This window comes from Centrocercus urophasianus, unplaced genomic scaffold, assembly GCF_019232065.1.
Source record: "Centrocercus urophasianus isolate 14NV4802_14NV808 unplaced genomic scaffold, USGS_Curo_1.0 seq_28, whole genome shotgun sequence".
Classification (NCBI taxonomy): domain Eukaryota; kingdom Metazoa; phylum Chordata; class Aves; order Galliformes; family Phasianidae; genus Centrocercus; species Centrocercus urophasianus.
Window position 1 is genome coordinate 13,435,022 of NW_024884844.1, and position 24,312 is coordinate 13,459,333.

Here is a 24,312-nt window from a genome sequence, read left to right on the forward strand (position 1 = left end):
ATCAGTAGAGTATTGAAGTCCTAAACTTACAGAAACCAGTGCTATACCTGAGCTGTAATTGATAGGATGGTTTAACAGCACAACCAGGGAGGGTGACTTACCAGCAGCTGTCTGTCCATCTGTACATATTCCAGTCTTTCCACCCATCCATCCTTCTGTATGTCCATCCATCAGCCTGTCTTTTGATCAGTCTGTCCCTCTGTTCTGTGTTTCCGTCCATCTTTTCATCCCTGTCTGTCCCTCCATCCATCCACCTGCCTTTGTTCCTTTTTGTCTTAACATCTGTCCTTCCACCTGTCCTTCTACATATCTGCCCATCCGTCTGTCTGTCTGTCCATCTGTCTTCCATCTTTCTGTCCCTTGGATGGCAGAAAGACAGAGGGACAGAAAGATGGAGGGACAGAAAAAGAGAGGACAGAGGGATGAACGGGTGAAGGAGACAAATAGTGATGGACAAAGGACACGACAGAAAGGCAGACAGACAGATGGACAGGGAGATAGACAACAGCCAAAGCAACCCCCCCCCAAGTGCTTTCTCACAGCCTTTGTATTAAGTTCTGCTTCTCCTGCATTGGTTGGTGTTGTCTTATTTGAAGGTGCCAGAGCTGATTAAAAAGCAGGGAAAAAACCCCCCGGAAGACCCCACACCCAAACAACAGGAACCCCCAAGAACACTTTGATTTTATTAAATGTGAAAATAAAGGAAAACCTTTGCAGAGGAGCATTTGCTCAGCGACACGGAACGCACTGAAACCAAAAGCTAAAGCTGGACTTGGGAGTATTTTCCTGTAAGCAGAGGTGGCTTAAATCCAGAAATCATTGACAGGAAAAAATTATCAGAGCTGTACGCAGCATTGAAGTAGAAATAAATACCAGTAGACAGCAGAAGACAAGGTTTAATAATTGCTAGAAATGTACAAAAATATTCCAATCAAAGGTTGCAGAAGGTGTACCACAGCAGCACGGCGCTGCGAGGGCTGGGCTGACGCTGATGTCCTGCACGGATGCTGCAGCTGCTGTTTGTGTGGGGCTGGTACATTCTTCAGCAGGTTTGTAAGGCAACGTCTCAACTTACAGTTTGCTTTTTGATAGTGAAGATAAGCACAGCGAGAACATCCGGAGCTGCTTTATGTGAATACAGAAGGCGGCTGTGAGCGGCAGCACCCTCTGCTGATGCCACAGTGGAGGCTGAGTGCAGTCCCATCAGCCACGTCTGCTTTTAATTACTGTACAATCTCACTTGGAAGTGATTGCTGGACAGGAATCTCTCAGCAGTCTTCTGTTTCACATAAGTGCTTGGAACGGGTTGGGTAGGAATGCGGATCATGAAGGAGCAATTCCAATAGCTGACAGGTTTTTTTGCAGTACACATCAAGAAACGGATTCATTACACCCATTGCCTTTCCCCCTTTCAAAAATAACAACAAATTCATAAAACAAATTAAGCCACAAGAAACTATATTAAGAATCTTTCTAAAAAACAAAGCTCTACCTGCCTGCACGGCCAGGAAGAACAGTTACTGCCTCTCTAGGAAGGAGTGCACCGCAGAGATGCTTTGCTAGAAAGGTGCCGAGGCTCTGCTCAGCCTGCAGGTGAGGTCCAGTGAGACCCGAGGTGTCTTCCATGGTGCTGTTCCCTTCCAGGACTCCCTCCAGGGGAGCAGAGCACCCGTGCTGCCCAACAACATTCGGCTTAACTCAGAATTTCATTCACTTTTGTAGGTTTGGGGCCGGGCCCGTAAGAATACTTGGATGTATTTATGTGGTAAAATTAAAACCCACCGTAATTTCAACAATGGAACTCGGGATATCAGAACCCACATCCTGAATTAAACATTGGTTTCTTTTATTATGCCACAATGTAAACATATTTGGTATAAATAACGTTCTCATTGATCTTCATCCAGTTGTTCCAAAAGCGTCCGCCTCTGCTTTTCCAGCTCCCCTTCGCTCAGCTCGCTGCCCGAGGTGTCCCAGTTGCCCTGCAGGGAGAGAAGGGGTGGTGAGAGCTTCAGCCAGGCTGCCCAGCTCCCAGCTGCAGCCCTGCCGCGTGCCCCCACACCCTGCTCTGTGCAGGAAGACACAGATGGGTTCTACGTTTTCCAGAGGGATTTTTCTACAGGTATTCTTAATGCAACACATTCACGTTTGGTGTTTCTGATGTCAGCTCCCAGAGCACACAGGGCAGCGCTCAGAGCAAGGCACTGCAAGGGGAAGGGCTGAGCTCCTCCTGTGCCTGTGTTCACAGCCACAGCTGAGCTCCTGCTCCTGGCAGATGTCTGCATTCAGCACGGATCTGGGCTGCCCAAAGCAGATTACTTTCAGAGGGCACAACAAAAAGCAGCTGTCTGCCTCCCACCTCTCCACGGTGAATCGTACAGAGGACAGCACCACCAGCACTGTGCAGCTGAGCTGGGTGAGGCAGAGCACTGCCCCTCATCAAACCCAAACAATGCTGTTCCACTCTTTCTCCATTCAAACACATCTTTGAAACACTGCTCTGACCCTTCCAAAACAAACTGTACACAGAACCATCGCAGCAAAGAGTCAGACCATGGGCACAGCTACGCTTCTGTGTGACTTTCCAGTTCAAAACGTGCAAGAATTAAGATTTTCCTCCAGTATGAGACCAGCAGCAGCCCAGCACTACTACAGCAGTGCTGAGAGTACTCAAATTTCAGAATGGAAGAGCTGCACAATCACCTCAGCGTTTAACCAGCTGTCCTCATCTCCTTTGACATCAATCTGGCAAATTGGATGGAAAAAAGAAAAGCAGTTTGGTCATAAACAGTACTCTGCCACACTGTGGGCTAAGCTTCAGTACCATCTATAAAACAGACAGCCTCATTCACACCTTACCTCAACCAGCAATAAGCAGTGCTGGGCCAAATAATAAATCCATTGGTAACAAACACTAAGTGAGGGCATAGAATCTGCATGATTTGGCTCTGCTTGAGCATCTGGTTCTTTTTTATATATGGAATCAGAACATAAATAAAGCTTTAACACCTCACTTGAAGTAAACTCTTTGTGAAGCTATAGAGCTTGCATACTCTAGCATCCCACTGATATACAAAGCCCAAAGGCATCACATAAAAAGGAAATAAGAAAGCTTACAGAATCTTTTCCAGGTCGTTTTTTAGTCGGAGATTTATGTTTTGATTCAGATCTTTGTCTAGCTCTATCCTTTTCACTTTCTCTCTCTCTTTCTTTTTTGTCTTTTTCTCGTTCAATATCAGATTCTGGTGAATCCTTTGTAATAAAGGGAAAATATTAAATATTATTATTAAATGTATTAGGTATTATGGTTTATAAAATACACCTCAGAATGTCTGATTTCATTCTAATATAGGCCACTTTAGAAAGAAACTGCTGGAAGTGGCTGTGAGTTTAACACATCCTAGTAACCAGGGCAGAAATAAGTACTGCAGAAACATTACTGAAGTTTTTTCAGAAGGAGAGAGTCCTGAAAAACGTTCACCATTTTTAGTGCATGCAAAGACAGGGCATGCTGGATCCATGCAATAAATCCCTTCTGTACCCACGTGCCTCTCATGCCATAACAGCTTTGCAAAGGGTGAAGTCTGCTAACTGTTCATCTGTTAATGTGGCTGCTTTGCCACCTCTGAATGCTCTCACGCTCCTGGACTTCTGTGCACTGAGGGCTCAGGTGCTGCAGCTGTTTTCATTCTGCATTTCATCCCAGCTAAGTTGACGTGACCCTGTCTGTGTTGCAGTCCTTTGGCACCGACACATTACTCAATGTCTAACACTGGTTTCCATCTCCCCTGTGTGAATGCTGTCCACTGAAGGGCACAGCCAACTGCTCAGGTGCTACAGAAACCACAGAGCATCGCTTTGAAAAGTTCTGCAGCAACCTGAGTTCAGAGACATCAACTCCCTCCTTTACCTGACACCAAAAATACACTTTGGCCTCAAGTGACGTACAGAGGATGAAAGCTCTCTTTCTACTCTTTACATTCTATTGATGCTGCTGCTCATTTGATGTCAGAGCTGCTAACTCAATCCTGCTACTGAGGCAGACGAAAGGATTGATGCTCAGCATGAGGTGAAAGGAAAAGATGCTGGGATTCTATCCAGCACTCCACAGCAGAAGTAACTCCAAGACACGCTGCGATGACAAGCAGCCAATGGCAGGATACTGCACTCCTTCATATTTGCTTCTGTAGTTGCAGTTTAAACCCCCCCACGTTACTGTTCTAAATGGTTTTAAGTTACTCATAACCAGGTCTGATCTAGAGAACTGCCTGCTATGAGGCCAGCTGGTAACTGCCAGTTCATAACAAACAGGATTCCTGTGGCTGGCCATGAGGTGTCAAGCTGAGCCTGAAGCCAACTCAAAAAAAGTCAGCTCTACTTACAGACTTATGTCTTCTTTTCTTGCTCTTTTTCTTGTGTTTTTTTGATTTCTTGTAACTTCTCTCTGCAAACAAAAGGAGGGAGGGAAATCAATAAAGTTATAATTTAATTATAATTTAATACTGATCTAGCATTGAATGTGAAGGTTGGTGGCCCTGCCTGCAGCAGGGGGGCTGGAGCTTCATGGTCCTTTATGGTCTCTTCCAACCCAAGCCATTCTGATTCTATGACAATTGCCCAGCAATAAATCAGTAACAGTCATTCTAAAGCAAAGAAACAAAAGTCTCATACCAGATTCTGCACTGGAAGAACGCTCAGAAGCAGATCTAGATTCTGAACGTTGCCTTTTCTTCTTTGAATGGCTATCATCATCCTCCGTCTCCGAGCCCTTGAGATACAAGATGCGGTTAGCAAGAGGACAGCAAGGCCTCCACAGTGACAGGAGCAGCTGTTAAGGCACCACAGAGCCCTTACCGAGCGAGAGCGGGACCTCTTCCTGTGGTGCTTTTTGGATTTCTTAGAATGTTTCTTGTTCTTTGAATGATGATGCTGACACTCGTGCTGGAGTACAATGTGAAAAGACAAATGTTAGTCTGCAGGGCACACCGGGAAACCAACGACGTCTCCCATCACCCACAAGGCACCTACAGCTAGCAGTGATTACAGAACAGCATTACTGACAGTAGGGCCACGTTAAAGTTAGAGCAAGCTTTCAGCAGCAAGGGAAGCTTTCAGGCAGCTTCAGGCATGGATGCACACAGCTTCTGTTTCCCATATCCTTGCTGCAGTGCTTCCTATTTGAAGTGACTGCCCGGGTTGGCCAAGAACAGAGTGCAAGCCTTGCTTTGCAACATTTGAAATTCTGAAATGAACCCATTTGAACATGTACAAACTGCAGCAAGTGAAACAAACAAACATTGGATCTCATTACCTATCAAAGATAACACCTTTCTGAACAAGACTGAAGTGCCAAGATTTCTGCAAATCAACTCTCAACATCTTTGGCTGATCCGAAAGTTAAGGGTGAAACAGTGAAACTACATTACAACCCTCCCTCCCACCACCACCAAGCTGTTCACAGTCAAACAGACAAAATGTGAACTCCCCACAACTCTACAGTAAATCAGAGAATCCTGATGTTAACTTTTGAAAATCCTCGCAGTGCACATCAGAACAACCATGGATCAAGTAATTCTAACACATTTCTTCTCTGCCTTATTTTCAAGGTGAGGTTTTAACATCCGTGCTCTTAACATCCCTGTCTGTAGAATTTAAGAACCAATCAACTAAGTATTGCATACCATCTATTCTCTCATCAGGAAAAGATAAAATAAGAATTACCTCGAGTACATGCATGAAATCTTTAAATATTCTTTTCCTTTCAGACTCTAGAGTGATATCTTCAAATGCTGGTTCCTTCACAAACCTGTCTCTGATCTGTCAGAGAAATAGCAATGGAAGTACTGACATGAAATGCAGACATTCTGAAGTTTAAAGACGACAGGGTCACATTGTTTCTTGTCAGCTTTGTAACCAGCAGGATCTTTAACTCAACTGCACAAATGGATACACATGCATGCAGAATTGGGTTTTTTTCTGCACATGCCTCACAAGCTGGGTAAAAGCACACTGTCTACCATGAAGTTTGCTTTGACAGGAAAGGTTTTAATCCTAGCAGGACAAAGTTAGGCTTTTAACTAAGCAGAGTGCTTGTATCTCCTCTTAAACCATGCACTTAAAAAATAAACCAAACAGGTATTGGTAGAATTAAATTTTTCAACTCCAATTCTGAGGCCTGCTGAAGAGGCGACTCATTCCTATGGGTCTGTGCTGCATAGACAGGAACCTCCAGCACAGAGAATCTAAGCGTAGTTGCTGGCATGTGTTCAGGTGGCTGATGCATTTGGAATGACTTCCAGAGCCAAGCAGCAATACATACATCTTCCCAGACAGCATCCAGCTCGATGGGAGGAGTAGCCTGTTTCAGCATGCTCTTGAAGGCAGACTCTTTCCGCTTCATTTTGCGAGCTTCTTCTTTTTCCCTTTCTCTTTCACGGGCTTCTGCCTTTTCCAGCAGCTGTGTGACATGAAGTTGTGACATCAGTTGAAGAACAGCAGAAGGGAAGATTCACAGTTCAGTTCCATGCAATTTTTGGAAAGCCCAATGACAGCTCATCTTTGGAGCTCTGTTTACCACTGCCCAGTACCTCAAAGCACACAGCGGCGTTTCTCAAACACAGGTACAGGGAACATAAGTGCTGGCTGCTGTTTTACAGGGATCTCATATTGTACTCCTATTATTCATACTTACACTATTGAAAGCCAGCTTGATATTTCCTGCATCTAAAGTGGTGGCTCTCTTAGTTGAACTGATGACTGTAACAAAGTCTTCGAAAGAAGTGTTCACTTCCACTACAAATCCTTTATCCTGTAAATAAACAAACAAACTTACTTTCTTGGCAAGGGGCTGAGTCAGGAATTGTCACACTAATAGCACAGCATGGGGCTTCCCACTGTGTTCAGGGCATATCTTCCAAAAGAAAGGGAGATCTGTCATTAGAAGAAAGACAGCAATTTCCCCTCTCACCTTTAAGATATCTTTTATGATCTTCTTTTCATCGTGGTAACGTGCTTTTAAGTCTTCAACATAGAACTTGAAGAGATCGAGCGCTGTTGATCCTGATAAAGAAACTAGATAAGTCAAAAGCTAGCTCTAATACAAGAGCTGCGTTTTCTTAATTGTTTTTAATTTTAAAACAACATACAAACAACCCTGCTTCACACTGCCTGCACCTGAGAGCTTTACGCCTTACTTTTTACAGGGTTGGAAATATTCTTACCAGGCTGACCAAGCATGTTAGTGAATCTGATGTCAGAGCTTATGGTTGGGTACAACTCCATCCAAGAGGACATTGAATGTAACTGTCCGTGCTCGTGCAGCTCATCTAGAAATATCTGTGAAATACATGCACTGCTCATTAGCTTATCCCCAAGAAATACAAAGCAAAGGCTGTGTAATCATTTCACACGTCTGAGACAAACAGCAGGTCCACCAACCTGAAAAGATTCTCTGTTTTTCCGCTGCCGCCTTCTTTCTCTCAGTAAACTTTTCTGTTTTTCTTCTTCCTCCTCTTTTTCCAATGCCCTGATGTGTTCCTCAAAGCAGATCAGTGCATCCTCCTTATCCATATCTAGCAACAGGTAACAACGGAGTAGTAAGTGTCCAGTTGTGACACCAACTCTACAGTGTTTCTTAAGAGATGACTAACTGCTGCCAAATTTATTGGTGATGGAGTGAAGGAAGATTCACTGGCCACTGAAATGTATGACAGACCTGTGCAGCAAATGACCCAGCAACAACAAAACCAAACACCAAAAGCAGCGACAAAACCAACCCACTTCCCCTCCAACCTGCCCAAATTCTCACTGTCAGTACAGAGCACAGAAGTCTTGAAGAGAAAAACAATCTGCCTTGTACTACCCCAGGTATCTTACAAACATGAGGAAGAAGTCAGAACACAGAGCATCTGTCAAATACTTCCGTGGCTGTGCCAATGCAAATGCTGCTCTTAAAATGCAGGATCAACCCATTTATGAGAAAATCAGGTCAGAATGAAAAAGCCTGCTTTCTCACTCTGGAGTAATGGTTACTTTTAAGTAAACAAACACAGCAGGACCTCAGTCTAACGGAAGGAAGCCCAACTATCTGCCACACTGGTTATGCTGCCAAATAATTCTTCAAATTTCAGGGGGTAACAAATACCAAGGCAGCTGGATCTCCAGGAAAAAGGAACTCCTTTTTTGTATCTCTGAGGGTGCATCAACAATGCCTTCTGAAGCTGACTCAGCTCCCCCAAAAGTAACACATCATATCTCTCTATTCCTGCTGCTCACAGGCTGTCACAGCTGCACTGCAGGAGAGCAAACCTTAACCAGGAATCCCCACAAAGCCATTCCCTCATTCACAATAAATGCATGGTCTTTCTACATACTCTGAAGTTCCTCATCTTCTGCAAACGTAGGGTTGTCCATCAGGTACTGCTGAGCCTCTGACCAAGTAGTGCAGTAAGTGACGTTGGCCATGTTATCAAGGATGTTCTTCAGAGCTTCCCAGTTCCTCTTCCGTAACTGCTTGGCTTGTTCCTGCAAAGAAAATGCAGTAATGCAGCAATGCTCTCATCTGCTTCTCAAACGTCTGTGCTACAAATTCCTTCCCTTCTGCCTGCATTTCAACTGTCCCTGAGCAATGCACAGAACTGCACTGCTTGCAAGATTTGTGTACTCAGTGTAACTGATCAATTTACTTGCAAGTCAAAGCTCTGAAAGAAAGTTACCTTTTCTTTCTTAGACAGAAAAAACAAAACATCTTCATAAATCTCCAGGCGGTCACGCTCAGATATTGCATTCCACACCTCCATCTCCCCAAACATTTGTTCAGCTTTTCTGTACAAAACAAAGAAAAAGCATCCAATAATTTCTTGCTCATAACTGATTTTAAATGCCCCGCTGGCTTGCAATCACGTCAATCAACTGTTTCATAAGCAGTAATTCTTCTGTGCAACATCTCCCTAATTTCTGTCATGGACAGCCTGGGTGACAGCTTTCTCTCTTTGATTTACAAACAAAAAACCAACCTGAATTTTACTTACATTCTTTCAAACTGAGCACACGTGTCTTCCTATCAATATTTTAGGTACAGGCTTTACAAGGCTGAGCACATAGCAAGGTAAGCATTGCCAGGAAAGATTTTGGGACAAACCTGTCGAGGTCATCAAGACCAGAACTTGATTTCAGGGTGCCTTACTTGTATCGTGTTGTGGATGTCATCTTCTCATGGTTCTCCAGAAAACGCTGGAAGGACTCTTTAGCTTCTTTGTATTTTGATCTTGCTTCTTCTTTTTCTTCTTTTTCTGTTTGAACTTTGTAAGCATTAAAGGCTTGCTTTTTTTCACTCAGCTTTGCCAAAGCACTTCGTATCAAAAAGAAAACATGAATTACAGGAAAGGTAATTACATTTAAACATCAAAACTGAAGACCCGAAGCACGAAACAGATTTGAGTAACCCAAATCTTTGAGATGAAATTAAATATGATCTAGGCCACCAGTCACAGCCCTGCCTGCCCCTCAGGGATATACAGCTTATATTCACCCACTTCACACTGCAATACTACTCTTACAGTGGATATAAGCTCCTTTTCTGTGAATGTTTATGGCAGGCATCCATTCCAAAATAACCTAGAAAGGATTTATCTCCATCATGATCAAAAGTGTGTCTTTATTCCTAAGCAAACCACATCGACTGTACAGAATAGCACTGACAACTGCCACATCCTTCCCATGTCAGGAATTAATGCTAGGAGTTGTACTTCACATCAGTGACACCAGTCCAGTCCCTCATTTACAGATATTATGAGTAAAGAACCAAGCAGTACCTGTATCTAGGATCATTAATGATCATCTTCATGGCTTGCTCCCAAGAAGCATTGGATGGTACTCGCTGTCAAGACATTGCATCATTACTGATCACATTTAGCATCAACATCCAACAGTGAAAGAGAAAATGCACTACACTTTTGGGGTTAGGAATACATTCTGTTTTGAAATTGACTTCACAGAAGAAGAGACTATCTCTAAAACAGACCAGCTTATGGGAATGCTGCATCCCAAACTTCAGTTTGTCATCCTTCCATATGATCTCTAACCTGTCTCTGAAGCACCTGCTGAAGGTGCCCATCAAATCACTCACTGCCCCAGACTGAATTCTGGAGAAACACCAAGTGGTGACACATTGCAGTGGTGATACATTACAGAGGTTAGTTTACATTACAGTGGTTATGATGCATCATGTGAAAGGTAGAAAAGAAAAACAACTGAGAGCTCTGATGAATATCAGACACCTTGCTCCTCATTCAAAACGTTCCTGATAAAGGCTTAAGCCATCCATGCTTCCTTTCTCAGATTTCTCATCTAGTATGTAAATCCTCTCCCCTCAGTGTGAACAACTCTTTAACAACATCAACAACAGACCTCGAGCCATTCCTAGTAAATGCAGCTTTGGTAGCTATAAAGCAGAAAGAAAGCTGACCGAAATACCTTTTCTTTTAGGAGTTCTTTAAATGCCTGTTTTGCTTCTTCTTTTGTATTCCAGGTGTAGGTTTTTTTAACTGGCTGCGCATCATCGCCCTCCTTCTTTGAAGCACTATAAATAAAAACTAATGATTTTAGTATTTAAGCATTTTTTTCTGAAGTTAGAACCAGCAAAGAGCCATTCGAGGTAAACACATCACATTATCCCAGAGCACTATGGAAAGTTTATCAAGTGTCTGAACCACAGGCAGTTCTCTAGGAGCTTTGGGTGAAGGCCGGGAAGGGGAAGGCATTAATTTTCCTAAAAACAGGTTTAATGCTCCTTCCTCTTATTCATCCTTCTCCACTGCCATTGAGATTGATGCTCATGTTTCACTAACTAGTTGTCAAAGCAAATCAGCCAGCCAGAATGGGAGGTGAACCAAATCTGCAAAGAAATAACCGCAGGAGAGCAGAATCCCACACAACAGGACTTACTCTGCTGAACCGTCCTGCTTGGAGTCATCGGCTGCGTTAGCAGCACCTTCTGCACTCTGTTCCTGAGCTGCAGGAGCTGAAGTTGCTTGCTGCCCCTGATCCTCAGCTGTGGCTGCAGCAGCACTCTCGTTTTCTACCACAGCAGAGGCAGCAGTGCTTTCTGTTTCAGAGGCTGCAGCAGCGCCGGCAGCACCAGCTGTGGCAGCCTCAGCAGCAGCCGTGGCTGTGGCGGCTGTGTTGGCTGCATCGCCTGCAGCAGAAGCTGCTGAAGCAGATTCTTCAGTCTTGGTGCTGCAGGTACAAAAAGTGGGAACAATCACATTTAAGCTCAGGAAGAGGTGACAGTTTAGGGAAGGCTGCAGCTAAAGGAAGTTAGTGATGTTCAGGAGCTGTACAAAAGGCATGCCTCAGAGGAGCTCGGAAAGAGGAAATGCTTTACTGAATCTGCTTATCTATGCAGACCAGCCATTTCACTTCCAAAGGGCTGGAGCACCTCTCCTATGAGGAAAGGTTGAGGGAACTGGGCTTGTTGAGCTTGGAAAAGAGAAGGCTGCAGGGAGACCTCATGGTGGCCTTCCAGTACTTGAAGGGAGAATAGAAACAGGAGGGGGAACGGCTGTGTGTGAGGGTGGACAGTGATAGGACAAGGGGGAATGGCTTTAAACTGAGACAGGGGAGGTTTAGGTTGGATCTTAGGAGGAAGTTTTTCACACACAGGGTGGTGAGGCACTGGCACAGGCTGCCCAAGGAGGCTGTGGATGCCCCATCCCTGCAGGCATTCAAGGCCAGGCTGGATGTGGCTCTGGGCAGCCTGGGCTGCTGGTTGGTGACCTGCACACAGCAGGGGGTTGGAACTGGGTGAGCACTGTGCTCCTTTGCAACCCAGGCCATTCTGTGATAATTAAGAATTTCTATATATTAAGGCACTATTTGGAATGAAAATCTGCAAGGGCCATGTTTCAGGATTCAAAGACAAGATTCTACTCTTAAAAAAGTAACAGACAGCCTATTATAAAACACAACAGTAGTATCAAAGTGACAACACACCTGTTTTCTTCAGCTTTGATCAGTGCTAGAAGAGAAAGGGAAAAACAAACAACAATTAAAACACAGCTTTAGAAAAAGTTGTTTTGTGCATTGTAAAAAGTTGCTGTGGACACAATTTGGCTTTAAATATTTTTGTTCCTATTCCCCTTTAAAAACTGGAAAAAATACCACCTAAAACAAACTATAGAAATCCCACTGAGTAAAGATTAAAGGTACATTTCTCCATTTAAAATAATTATTCCAACTTCAACAGACATGATTAAAGAACAGATAAAGTCAGGCTTACTGGAATGCATCTTTCTTTTTTATTCTAACAGTCACTGATGCTTATTCTATGGAGACCTTTCTGTACTCATTTCATACTCAGCTGATTTTGTAGCTTTTCTTTTTTGCCAAGATCTTATTTCCCTCCCAACACCACACAAACTGTGCTAAAAGTGAAGAACAAGAGCACATTATGTTTGGAAGGCCAGAAGAAAAGGGACACTTTCTTTACAACAGGGAAGAGCAGTACAAGTGTACCTACCAACTGCATTCCCAGCTGCTCCAAATAATTTCAAGACACATAAGCAAATAACACCACAGCAAAGCCTTGCACACAATTCTGCCTTTCAGTAGGCAAACTCTGTTTTCATTATGAAGCATAGCACTGTTTCTCAAATTCTTCCAAGAAACCACAACAAAGTGTAAGTAATTCTTACTCAGTTATGAGCTACAGCACTACAGAAATCCAGCACCTTTCATCCTGTTGCCCCAAGTGAAGGTGGATTGCTATAGTGGCCCCTAAATTCTTGCCTTCCCTCACCAACCTGAACATAAGTCCTACTAAAAGTTTCTATAGGGCTGACTGCTAAGTAAGGAAAAACGGGTCTGCAGTGGGTCTGAAATGAAGAAAGAGTTGAGGCACTGCCTGATGCAATGACAGAGCATTCACCCAGCCTGAACAAGCTTAGTTCCATATGAATTCAGTTCCCGTTTATGGACACGAGGGGGAGCAGTTGCTGCTACTACATACGCAGGGAAAAATGAAGGGTATAAAGGAAGAAAGGCTGGTGGGGTAGAAAACACAACGTGGTGCTCTGTAGGTATCACAGGCTACATTCTAACTACTGCCTAACAGATTTGTAACTCCTATGCTTTGATAACAAAGTTTTGCTATAGCACAGCTTGCAATCCTCTGCCATCCCCTCTGCTCATCCTTGTCACAGCCATTACCTTCCAGATCTTCGAGTTCTTTGGGTTTTGCCCAGCGTGATTCCTTAGTTTGGGAGTTGTAGTAGTATGGCTTTCCAGAATCAGATTTGTACTCTTTCCAGGGGCACTTAGACAGCAATTGCTAATGGACAAAAAAACAAAGACACAAAATCAAACTTACAGTAATATTTTAAAACTAAAGAGGTTGCTAGAAGTGAGCCTGTAATACTCCTCAGCCAAGTGATAATTTAAGGACCAACGAACACAAGGGATCATGTTCACTGTGTTCACTGACCCTTGATACTCTCTAGTGACACAACCACATCACTGAGATACCAGTGCCAGTGCCATCCTTTCAGTAAAGGAAATTTACCTTAGAATTGAGGAAAAAACACTTAGAATTTTGTTTAGTTTGCAGCTTCAAGGTGCACCAATGTAAGGAGGGTGGTAAAATTAGCAAAGTTGCAAAAAAACCTGTATAGGCATTTGCTCCCACTGATGAAAATCCATTGGCACAGCTTTGCCATGTGGCAGCCACGGTAGTGAACTGTGCCTTCACACAAAGTCACACAGCAGTCTGAACTGTTACCTCAGCAGGTGTTTTAAGATCATCTGGCTTCTCCCATGTGGACTGCTTTGTTTCAGTGTTGTAGTAATAGGTTCTGCCATCAGGCGATTTGTGCTCCGTCCACGTCGATTTCTGGGAAAGTGAAATAGAGCATTAATGATGAATGCTGACCAGGATGCTGCTGAAAGCCACTAAAACAAATTCAGTGCAAATGGAAAGCAGATAAACCTGTTTAGAGTGCTCCTCGCTGCCTGAACTGTTGGTCGTGGCTGTTTGCTGAGCTGCACAAACCACGGGATGTGTTGTCTGAGGGTGAAACAAAACAGAGCTCTGAAAAGACATTCTGGTTACTATTTGTTTTTCATTTCAGTGTGCATATTAAATACACTAAACCACTCAGTAGCGACAGAAAGGCAGCAGAACAACAGCATTTGAGTCAGCACTGCCTCCAGTAAACATCATTTGCAAAGCACACCTGTGTTAAGGAACAGCACGAGAACTGCAGACAGATTTCTGCCACGTGCACTGGAACTGCCAAAGCAAAACGTTCATCAGTATGGCAGATGTAAGAAGTTACCCCAACGTAAGATAAAAATCTGCTTATAAAGTGCTCAGTGATACACAGAGGGGATTCAGGGATTAAAAAAAGGAGCAACTTTCACTCTGCTTCAGTCCCTTGCAAAGGCTTTAATTTGAAACGAGGCAGCTTTAAAGTACCTGGGCTGTAATTCACATGCCATTCAGGTAAGTCAAAAATACCTAAAGAAGGGCACGTGGAGCTGCCACCTCCACTTGGAAATCCAGAAATAAATAATTTCACCATTAAAGAATGGATGTAAATGCAGCAGAAAGCACCTTCTGCTTTAGCTCCAGCTCAGTCCCTTTAAATGAAAATGCTAAGGTCACAAAAACAGTCATGGCGACCATCTGTACTTGACAGAGCAGAAGAAAAGCACCAGCAGCTATTAGTCTGAGTGTTAATTTCAGATTGATAATGAAACCTAAGTCACAGACAGAGCAGCAAAGAAGAAAAAACAGAAAGACAAGGTTTTATTTTGCATCTGCAAAGCAATGTTTGCACAACACCACACTTACAGATGTCCAGAATGTTGGTGTCCACTTACCTGAGTTCCAGGAGGCGTCACACCTAATTGAAACAATAAAAAGAAAAGTTTGGTTGCTTTATTTTTTCATACAGGAATGCAAAAAGATTTCAATGAAAGTATGTTTTTCTAAGAAACAATGAAGATAAATGATGTTTCACAGAGAAATGGACACATTTTTTCAAGACTTTGGGAAATGCTTTGAAACAGCAACAAAGAACTTCTACTTACCTACTTGTGCATCCATGCTGTTCACCCCTGGCTGTGGAAACAAAGGACAGACATTTAAGTGCTGACTGCACCTGTAGCTCCATCAGTACATACAGTGCTTCTCCCAACAAGGGCAAGTGCAAAATAAATCACACTGCTTCTCATCAGCTGCCTGCAAATGACTGCTCACATAGATCACGAAACAGAGCCAACTGCACAGCAGTGGGTGAAAGACCATCACACTCCTATGGAATAAAGATGGGAATATAACAATCCTGCTGGCCTCTGTGACCTTCAGATTACATTTGGGACTTGGAGATGGCATTGTCCAAGAGACAGCCAACACTAACTCAGTAAGTTGGAATTTTACCAGGCAAGTCATCAAGGTTACAAAAAAGTCATGATTTTTTTTTTCCACCTACAGATTATTTTAAGCTAAGAAATAGTAAAAACTTTACTTTGCTTTAAAATGCTTTGCAGGCTGTGGTGTGCTTGCCACTGCAGAGAGGTACAAGGGTGCTGCTGTAACAGACACACTGTCTCACACGTGCACAAAGGTGTGAGTGAGCTCCTGCCATCTCTGCCAAGGGGGTTACACGTGCAATTACAAGTTGGAGCCCTCTGTAATGCTTCTCTGCCTCATGAACATCACATGTCCACCTACTGAACAAAAATTCAGCCCTGACTGAGTTCCAGAAAAGCAATCTGCCAGAATATGTAAAAACAGCAACAATAACAAAAAAAACCAGAACATAAATAAATTAGACTGAGCTTAGCATTGATTTCCTCCCTTCCTTTCCAATTTCTTTTGGCTCCAGCATTTTCAGATTCATCTCCAAATATCTGAGTCTTTCTCCACAAGCATCAGTTATCAGAAATCCGTAACGACTTCACCACGGGCACAGAGGAGAATCACCAACATGCTCTGTGCTTGGCAGCTTTTGAAACACTCAGCACATTAGTGAGTACTGACATGAGCACAGGAACTAACAGAGCACTGCTGCCATGAATTTACCCCTGGAGTTCTTAAACTTTACTCAAATGACACTGAGTGTAACACACAACTCCTGAAACACCAAACAGCAGCAGTGAGAAGCAGACTTGTAACTAAGAGGCAGGAACTTGATGAAGGCCCAACGCTTCAGCTGACATCCTTTCCCTAGCACCAACACTCAGTCACCCAGCACACCTCAACGTGAGCAGTGTCCTCTCTATTGCTGCCATCAGCACCACCTTTCTCGTACCTAGCTGAAGAAAAACAAAGACATAGCTGTGCTAATCCAAGAGACACACAGACCTGTCACCATAGGGAGAAGTGAAATTAAACTCACCGGAACCGTAGGCTGCATAGCAGCTTGGGACATGTGAGACATCATCATTCCAGGCATGACTGACTGCATCATTCCAGGCATCTGCAATTAAACAGCATTTCAGTGCACCAAGGAGTGCCCAAGGAGGCTGTGGATGCCCCATCCCTGCAGGCATTCAAGGCCAGGCTGGATGTGGCTCTGGGCAGCCTGGGCTGCTGGTTGGTGACCTGCACACAGCAGGTGTTGGAACTGGATGAGCACTGCAGTCCTTTGCAACCCAGGCCATTCTATCATTCTATGATATTTCAGACATTTAATATGAGTTCTTTCTTTGGTTTCAAATAATTAAATGACACTACACTTCTAAACAAACCACTTACAAAGAATTTGGCAACATAAGTTAAGCTTGCAGAACTCTGATTCCCTTCTGATTCCTACAAAATCTACATGAGGAACAACACAACCCCCCATTCCAAAGTCATGTATGAAGTAATAACAAACACAGCTACTGTAACTACAGAAGAGCAACAACAAATACAATGTGCCATCCTTTAGATGAGCTGTGACTGAAATCCTAAGTTAAAACAGGAAAAACAAAGGTTTGTAAAGATCTCCTCAAAACTCCAAGGCCACATGGAATTAATTAAACACAGGAAAGGTAAACTCTGATTAGTTCTGCTCACAAGTTTTTGCTGCTTTCAATTTGTCTCCCTTTCCTCTTAGCTCTGCAAGAAGAAACACTTGACAGGGACACTGGAAGAATGCATTTCTCCAAATGACTTCAGTATGAAGAGATCTATTCCATGTAAACATCAAAACATCTGAACAAAACCCCTCGGTGTGGACATTCAATATGAAGCCATACACAATATGAACTTGGCAATGGGGATACATATAGTATCACAGACAACAAATTTTGAGCCTAGACTTGTATCTGAGTTTGCTGGGAGGTCTGATGAGGCAAAAGAAGAGCCACAGAGCTGCTACCCAGATAAGCTTGGCTTTGCTCAGATACTTCTGCTTACAGTCTCTAAGGGATGGTTATGCAGAAGCTATGCACTGCAGTGATATATACTGAAAAGTTGTACTGGAAGTTTAATATTTTGCATGCTTACCATTACTTTTTTGCTGATGTGGCTTCTAAGAACTACTAAGCCATTAAAAGAAAATGACAAAAAGAACAAAATATTTAATTCAGGTCCCTTCCTACTGGATTTTTTGCTCACTGACCCCAGATAGACTCTAGAAATCAACCCTCTTCATCCTTTCAGTTATGTCCCTTTACCTTCACTGTCCTTGGCAGGGTGGCCAAGTGACCCCATCCCCCTGTATCTTCAGGGACTATCAGGGTACCACTCTCCTCATCTTGCACTTTGTGCAGAGAGAGGGATATGGGGTAGGGCTGCAGCTCCACCCTCATTCCACAAGGTTTTCTAGGGAGGATGAGGAAGGAAAGAAAGACATGAAGACAGCCCCTCCTGTTCCTCGCCATCCTGTAGAAGCTGGAGCAGAAAGCACTCACCCCACTGCTGCTTCCATCTAAGAGGGCTGTGAGACTGTTGCAGCTTCTTAAAAGCCCTAGCCCAGGTCCTCCAGAAACCCTGAACACTGTTTGGGCTCTGTGATGCCAGCCCAACACAGGAAAGGAAAAAATAAGGCCTTGCTCTGCACGATGCTGCCAGGTCATACTACTGTTGCTATTGCCTGTGCAGTCACTTGCCCTGCAGTGGTTCTCTTCAGAAAGGAGAAGAATGAGCTACAGGAACGTTCCATCCTGCAAAGTTTTACAAATAAACCTCAGACAGATGCTGGAAGAAAGAGGTTATCACCCAAGGAAACAAGCCAACATAAGCTGACGCTTTCATACTTTTGGTGTGAGTGTGCCACTGTCCTGTCCCATCCTCAAAGCCATAGGATAACTGAGCCCCTCACTGCCAAGCCATTTACCTGCAGCCTTTTACTCTACAGTAAAGCTTTTTACTCTATTCTTGAGCTCTCCATCACTGTTGCTCACTAAAATATTGCAGACTGAAATACTCACAGAATGAGTAAGCACAGTGGAACAGAAGTTAAGACAAGCATACCTCTTAAGCAGAGGAATAAAACAAAATTGCTGTTTGAGTTTAATAAATACAAAGAAAAATACTCACTGTTAACTGTCATACCAGTGGTCAAGTTCTCCTAATCTACTACTGCATTATTTTTGCCATTCTAACAGGCTGCAGAATGATGCTGAAGGCTCCTCTCATGCTTTTACACACAAGCAAGACAAAAAGCCCCATCCACAGCCTCTACCCAAGGTACTGCAAAGGAAAACAAGCAAGGAGTTGCCTGCAGGGCCCTGAGGGCTCTTCTCAGAGCATTAATCACTCACATCACCCTCTCTTCTCCATCATCTAGTTGATAACCCTCGGTTTCTCCTAAGGCAAGCTGCTATGACAGCAGTACTACTGAAGCATTCCTAACAAACAGAAAGAGAACTGCTTCCTTCACAAGTTCAAAAATCAGAAAGCACAAAGGCTTTGTCATTACTGAGAATAAAGTTTTAAATGTGCAAAAGGCACAGCTCTGATTCTGGCTACTCTACCTGTCAGCTTACTTTCACTGGCGTTGATCTGAACGGCCAAGTTTCTTTTTCAAACTGCATAATATGTTAGCAACAACAGTATATTACACAGCTACAATTCACTCTCTAGGATTCAGGAGGGAATTCTGCAAATCTCAAGTCTTAATTAATTCTTCCCTGCATCTCCTTAATAGCCTTCATCCGCATGCACATAACAGCCAGGAATTAGAGAAACAAGGAGCTCTCTTATTTCAACATCTGAGAAGAATCAAAGCTTTCTGATTCCAGTATGTATTAAGATGATGTTTTTACTTCTTCAAAATCTTAAAAAAAAATAATCTAGCAATAAGCTTTTTATTAAAAAATAATAAAAAAGATAAATACCTACATCTATTTACAACCAAAGTTCTAAACAAAGTGCATCAGTTACCTGTTACAACAAGAAGAGGTTCAGCATTTTCTGCATGGATAGGAACAGTGGCACAGAACACCCTGAATTATTAACCTCCTTTGCAAGCTACTGTATGCAACTTACCTACATTGGATGACCTGACATCATTATGGCAAGAAAAAAGAAAAATAATCATAAAAATGTCTCACCTGCCCCATTGGTGGTCCTCCCATCGGGGGCATCATCTGAGGCATCATGCCATGTGGAACTGGGGGCATGTTTGGTGGCCTCTGCCCCATGGGGTGCATTCCCATGGGTGGGTAATGCGGCATCCCCGGGTGTCCCATCTGAAAGACAGCAACAAACAAAAAGTGAGCATGAAGCCAACAACCCCCCCGTCCCTCAAAAAGCACTGATAACAAAGAGATGCTCAACGCCGAGCTGGAAGTTATGTACTTCACTTTGGCTTTTAGCTCAATCCTGCCTGGCAGCAAGGAAGGTAACGACAAATAGCATTCAGTCTCCTATATCCATCCTCCTGACAGAGTTTGAGAACTAACAAGGGCATTCAAATTTTCAAAATCAACACGCAAACAGGAAACAAAACTCTGATAGTCATTTATCTTATGGCTTGTCACAGAAAAACACACTGAACTTAGATCAATGCAAGTCACCCTGCGGGACGAGCAACATCTCTCCTGCTCCTTGTGACCAAAATACATCAAATCACACCAAATATGATCATCACTACCTTATTTTCCTTCAAACATGGGGCTTTCTGCTGTTCCAGTACCTGGTATGGCGATGGGGAAATGTTTGAGATATATATGTATGCATATATATCAAAATGCAGCAGAAGCCTTGTGTTTGGGTGGTTGTGCACAGAGCCAGGAGCAGGACTCGATGACCATTCTGAATCAGGATGCTCTACGACTCCATTCTAGCCATTGACACCAGCTGTAGTAATGGGACGCATGCTGGAAGGGGTTTTACTCTGAAAACTACAAGGCTTAGCTCTATATTTCTGTATGCGTGTAAATGCCCTAAAATTGCTAATAGGAAAACAGTCCCTAAACAAATGACGGTTCCAGAACGGATCATTACAGGAAAAACAAACAAACAAAAAGTGTCATAGAACCATTAAAGTCAGACACCCAAGACCTGCAGGCTCCCCCTCCCTCCCCCCCCCTCAGCACCACACGAAGGTTTCCCGCCCCGCAGCGCCCCGAGCCCTGCAGAACCGCGCCGCCTCCCGGGGCGGAACCGCGCCCTGCCCTCCCCCCGCACTCACCATAAGAGAGCTGCGGTCCACGGCGCCGGGCCGCATGGAGGGGCTGAGCAAGCTGCCCCCGCCGCACCTGCCAAGAAGGCGCCCTCTGAGTGGCTGCCGCGACGAGGGGCCGAAGGGCATCAGCGGCTCGGGCTCCCCGCGGGGCGGGAGCAGCGGGGCCAGCAGGCTGACCGGCTTGCCGGCCGGCCAATCGGGGCGCCCCGCCAGCCGGGTGCCCTTCGGCGATTGGTCGGCGGCCGAAGCGACGGGACGGACGGCGTCCCCCGGCGTCAGCTGCATGAGGGGAGGGGGCTTCGGCAGGGAGAACGGCAGCGGCTGCGGGGAGGCCGTGGCCGCCGCCGCCGCCGAGTCCCCTCCAGACATCCTGGCCGCCGAGTCCGCCTCCGGGAGCCCTTTCCCGCCCGCCCTGGCGGCCGCCGGCCGGGAACGGGGATTAGCGGGCGGTTAGGGAGAGGATTGGAGGGCCCGCGGCGGAGCCGAGCGGAGATAAGCGGCGAACGGCCGGGCCGCGGAGAGCGAGTGCGGGGCCGGGCCGCGGAGCTGGCGCGGGGGGAAGCTGCGGCGGGGGCCGAGCGCAGGGAGCGCCGGGAAAGCGCTCACGTGGGCTGCGGGCGGGCGGCACCAAGAGCGCCGCGCAAATAGGGGTGTGTCGTAGTGCGCCTCCCGCCTCGCCCGCCTCAGCGCGACGGGAGGATGCAGCCGCCTCCCCTCCGCTTGGCGGCGGTGGTGCGTGCCGCCTCTCGACGCCTCGCTGCGGCTCCCCCCCGCTCGGCGCTGGCTTGGTACGCGCCGGGCTGCGGCGGCGCGGCGAGGCGGGCGCGGCCCCCGGCGTCAGCGCGGCGTGGTCGGGGCCTCCGGAGGCGGGCTGTGGGCCGGATCGAGGAGCGGAAGCCGGTGCGGAAGCCGGTGCGGTTGCTCGGCTCTGGGTCGCTCCGTTGTAGCGGTTGCCGCTTCAGCTTTTCCCTCGTGTTCGCGCAGCGCTCTGTTCGCCGGCCAAAGGTCGTGGTGGAAGCGGGGCTGTGCGGCCGGGCGTGCAATGGACCGGTGTGTGCCCGGCTTCCTGCTGCAGGCTGAGCTGTGGAGAATCGCGAGGCTTCGTGCTTTGGAGCCCCGCGCTGCCTGAGCCCATTCTGTGATGGAAGGGAGCGGGAGAGCGCAGGGAGACCAGGGCAAGGAAAGCTGCAGGCTGGCATGATTCCCTGCGTGGTTAACTGAGACTGAAATGGTGTGAGATGCCGCTCTTGGTCTTCAGTGGAATGCTGCAGCATACGGTCATATCATGAGAGCATAGAATGGCTTTCCTGGGTTGCAAAGGACTGCATTACTCATCCAGTTCCAACCCCCTGCTGTGTGCAGGGTCACCAACCAGCAGCACAGGCTGCCCAGAGCCACATGCAGCCTGGCCTTGAATGCCTGCAGGGATGGGGCATCCACAGCCTCCTTGGGCAACCTGTGCCAGTGCCTCACCACCCTGTGTGTAGAAAAACTTCCTCCTAATATCCAACCTCAACTTCCCCTGTCTCAGTTGAAAACTATTTCCCTTGTCCTATCACTGTCCACCCTCACAAACAGCTGTTCCCCTTCCTGTTTCTACACTCCAAGTATTGGAAGGCCACAGTGAGGTCTCCTCAAAGCCTTCTTCCATATAGCTTGTTATAAGAACACAACTCCACTAAAAACGTGGAGCTTATGCAGATGAAAACCATATGCACTGTGCTAACTGCCTTTTTACTTGTGTATCTCCAGGTGTCAGCATGCCAGCACTGTTTCCTAGTACCTGGCACTTATCCATGCAGGTGAGCTTGGTGTAACTACGGCTGCAGTTTCTCACAGCCAGTTGTGAGTGTGGCCCTTTAGATGTGCTATCCAAAATAAGCGCTGTTAGAAGTGTGATGGCTTCTAAATGTGAAGGCATTTCTGCAGGTGCCCTGCTCTTGTTGTTTAGCAAGTCTGTTCAACTGTAGGCCAAAGTTCCCTTTTGCAACCAAAATCCAGGAATGAACCTTGGCAGCATGAACGGCAGATCAGGTACTGGAACAGCTGCCCAGAGAGGCTGTGATGCCTCGTCCATCCCTGAAGGTGTTCAAGGCCACGTTGGATGGGGCACTGGGCAGCCTGGGCTGCTATGAAATGTGGAGGTTGGTGGTCCTGCATGTGGCGGGGGGTTGGAGCTTCATGATCCTTGAGGTCCCTTCCAACCCTGTGATTCTGTGATCAGAAAGCAGATATTAGTTTATTGCAGTGCTTGGTGCCTGAGGGATTGCTCCTTACCATGTGAGCGCACACAGATTTCGTATGTTTTAGTACACTAATATTCATAGGGTTTTTCAGACTGCCCACCTGCTCCTAGAACTGGTATACAAATTAAAATCTAGTATTACATGTACACTGTGTTAATATGGGGTTTTTGCAAGGGGGTCTGTGGTGGTTGTGAGGTTCCACTGCGAAGTGCTGTCCAGGTGAAGGGCTGTGTGTCATGTAGCCCAGCTCCCATATTTGGTGAAGAACTTGTTTATAAAACCATGACCACTAAGTTTGTAATGAGCACATCAATCTTCTTATGGTGTTTATATCATCAACACTACAGTGTACCTCCTCAAGGCTGGTGAAGTGCTGAGGCTCTGCTATTAGGCCCCAGATGTCCTCCTTATCTAGGGGATGCAGTCTTCCCTAGACAAAATACCAGTTTGCTGAAGAGTTTGAATTCATTGCTGAAGGCTCTGAACTTATTGCCAGGTATGAGTATGAGGATTTATAGGGCTTTTGCAAGTTGGGATCCCACAAACATCACAAGCTATCATTTATGTGACTGGAACAAGACTACTGCTGCAGTGGCATTCTTTTAAGGGATCCTGAAATCTGTTGATAGAATCTGTTTCTAGCTCTGCCACTAGCTTTCATTAAAGCCAAATGTATCTGTGAAGTCAATTAGTCATCTCTTAATAAAGAACAGCTCACATATGTAAGCTTAATTTGTTCTGTGAGATGCACAGATAATTTTGCTTACAGGGTTTTAAAATACGCTGTCTCCAGGCTGAAGAAATGCCTAGTTTCACTGGGCCCATGTGAGAATATCTGATTAGGAGGTCTCATCTGAATAAGGTATAAAATTCCCAACCAGCTCTCCAGTGAGAGTTAAATACATGTGCAGAGAGCAGCAAACTGTGTGCATCTCCATCAAATTTCTGTAGGTAAGTGTTATCTTGGCACTTTCAGCTGGTTTTCACAGGTGTATTAAAGATAATAAAGACTTAAAGATACAAAGTACATTTTCACAGTCTTGTTTGAAAGATGGACACAGAAGTATTATGCAGATGGTACCCGAACCATATACCTTGGCTTCTAACCTTTCCTGTCTTTTTTGACTGAGTCTCAGTTATCATTTTGCTATGCTGTATATTGAATATGCTCAAATTGATGTTAACTTCTATTGTCACCAAAGGAGGAAATGTAAAAGCATGAATAGTAACACAGGAAGATTGAGCTGTTGGTTTGTAATGGTGATTTTGCCTTAGTATGCACTTTTGTCATGTTGAAATTCTGTGAGTTTAATCACTGTGTGATAAGAAGAGGCAGTTTGTGGACAGGATATTAAACCTTGATTTCTGTCATACCAAGCAATTGCTGTATCTTCATCACTTCCTAAAACTGACATCCTTTCAGGTTGAAGTGTCCTACTGTATTATTT

General features: G+C 45.1%; 1 protein-coding gene across 6 annotated transcripts; it reads right to left on the reverse strand.

Annotated features, from left to right (window-relative positions):
- Positions 1-1,825: 1,825 nt before the first annotated feature.
- Positions 1,826-20,731, reverse strand: PRPF40A (pre-mRNA processing factor 40 homolog A). 6 transcript variants are annotated; one of them, XM_042827240.1, is made up of 27 exons: positions 20,625-20,729; positions 19,543-19,680; positions 16,398-16,478; positions 15,088-15,118; positions 14,878-14,900; positions 13,982-14,059; positions 13,775-13,885; positions 13,207-13,327; positions 11,992-12,016; positions 10,945-11,235; positions 10,474-10,579; positions 9,813-9,877; positions 9,185-9,349; positions 8,715-8,823; positions 8,373-8,523; positions 7,438-7,571; positions 7,221-7,335; positions 6,968-7,059; positions 6,692-6,808; positions 6,320-6,457; positions 5,722-5,817; positions 4,855-4,941; positions 4,672-4,768; positions 4,383-4,444; positions 3,118-3,252; positions 2,704-2,745; positions 1,826-1,982 (listed from the first exon to the last, which is right to left on the reverse strand). In XM_042827240.1, exons 1-27 carry the CDS (start codon positions 20,658-20,660, stop codon positions 1,890-1,892), a joined length of 2,739 nt encoding a protein of 912 aa, XP_042683174.1. In that variant the 5' UTR covers positions 20,661-20,729; the 3' UTR covers positions 1,826-1,889. The 6 variants fall into 6 exon arrangements, with proteins under 6 accessions (XP_042683174.1, XP_042683173.1, XP_042683180.1 ...); XM_042827239.1 differs by having other exon boundaries at positions 6,968-7,071; XM_042827246.1 differs by lacking the exon at positions 2,704-2,745 and having other exon boundaries at positions 20,625-20,731.
- Between the last annotated feature and the right edge of the window lie 3,581 nt (positions 20,732-24,312).

Coding starts and splice junctions, on each gene's coding strand:
- PRPF40A (XM_042827239.1), bottom strand. CDS start 20,660: ATGCGGCCCGGCGCCGTGGACCGCAGCTCTCTTATG. Junction 7,572..8,372: donor AGAAGATGAGGAACTTCAGA/GTATGTAGAAAG, acceptor ACCTGTTGCTAG/ATATGGATAAGGAGGATGCA. Junction 4,769..4,854: donor AGAGGTCCCGCTCTCGCTCG/GTAAGGGCTCTG, acceptor TTGTATCTCAAG/GGCTCGGAGACGGAGGATGA.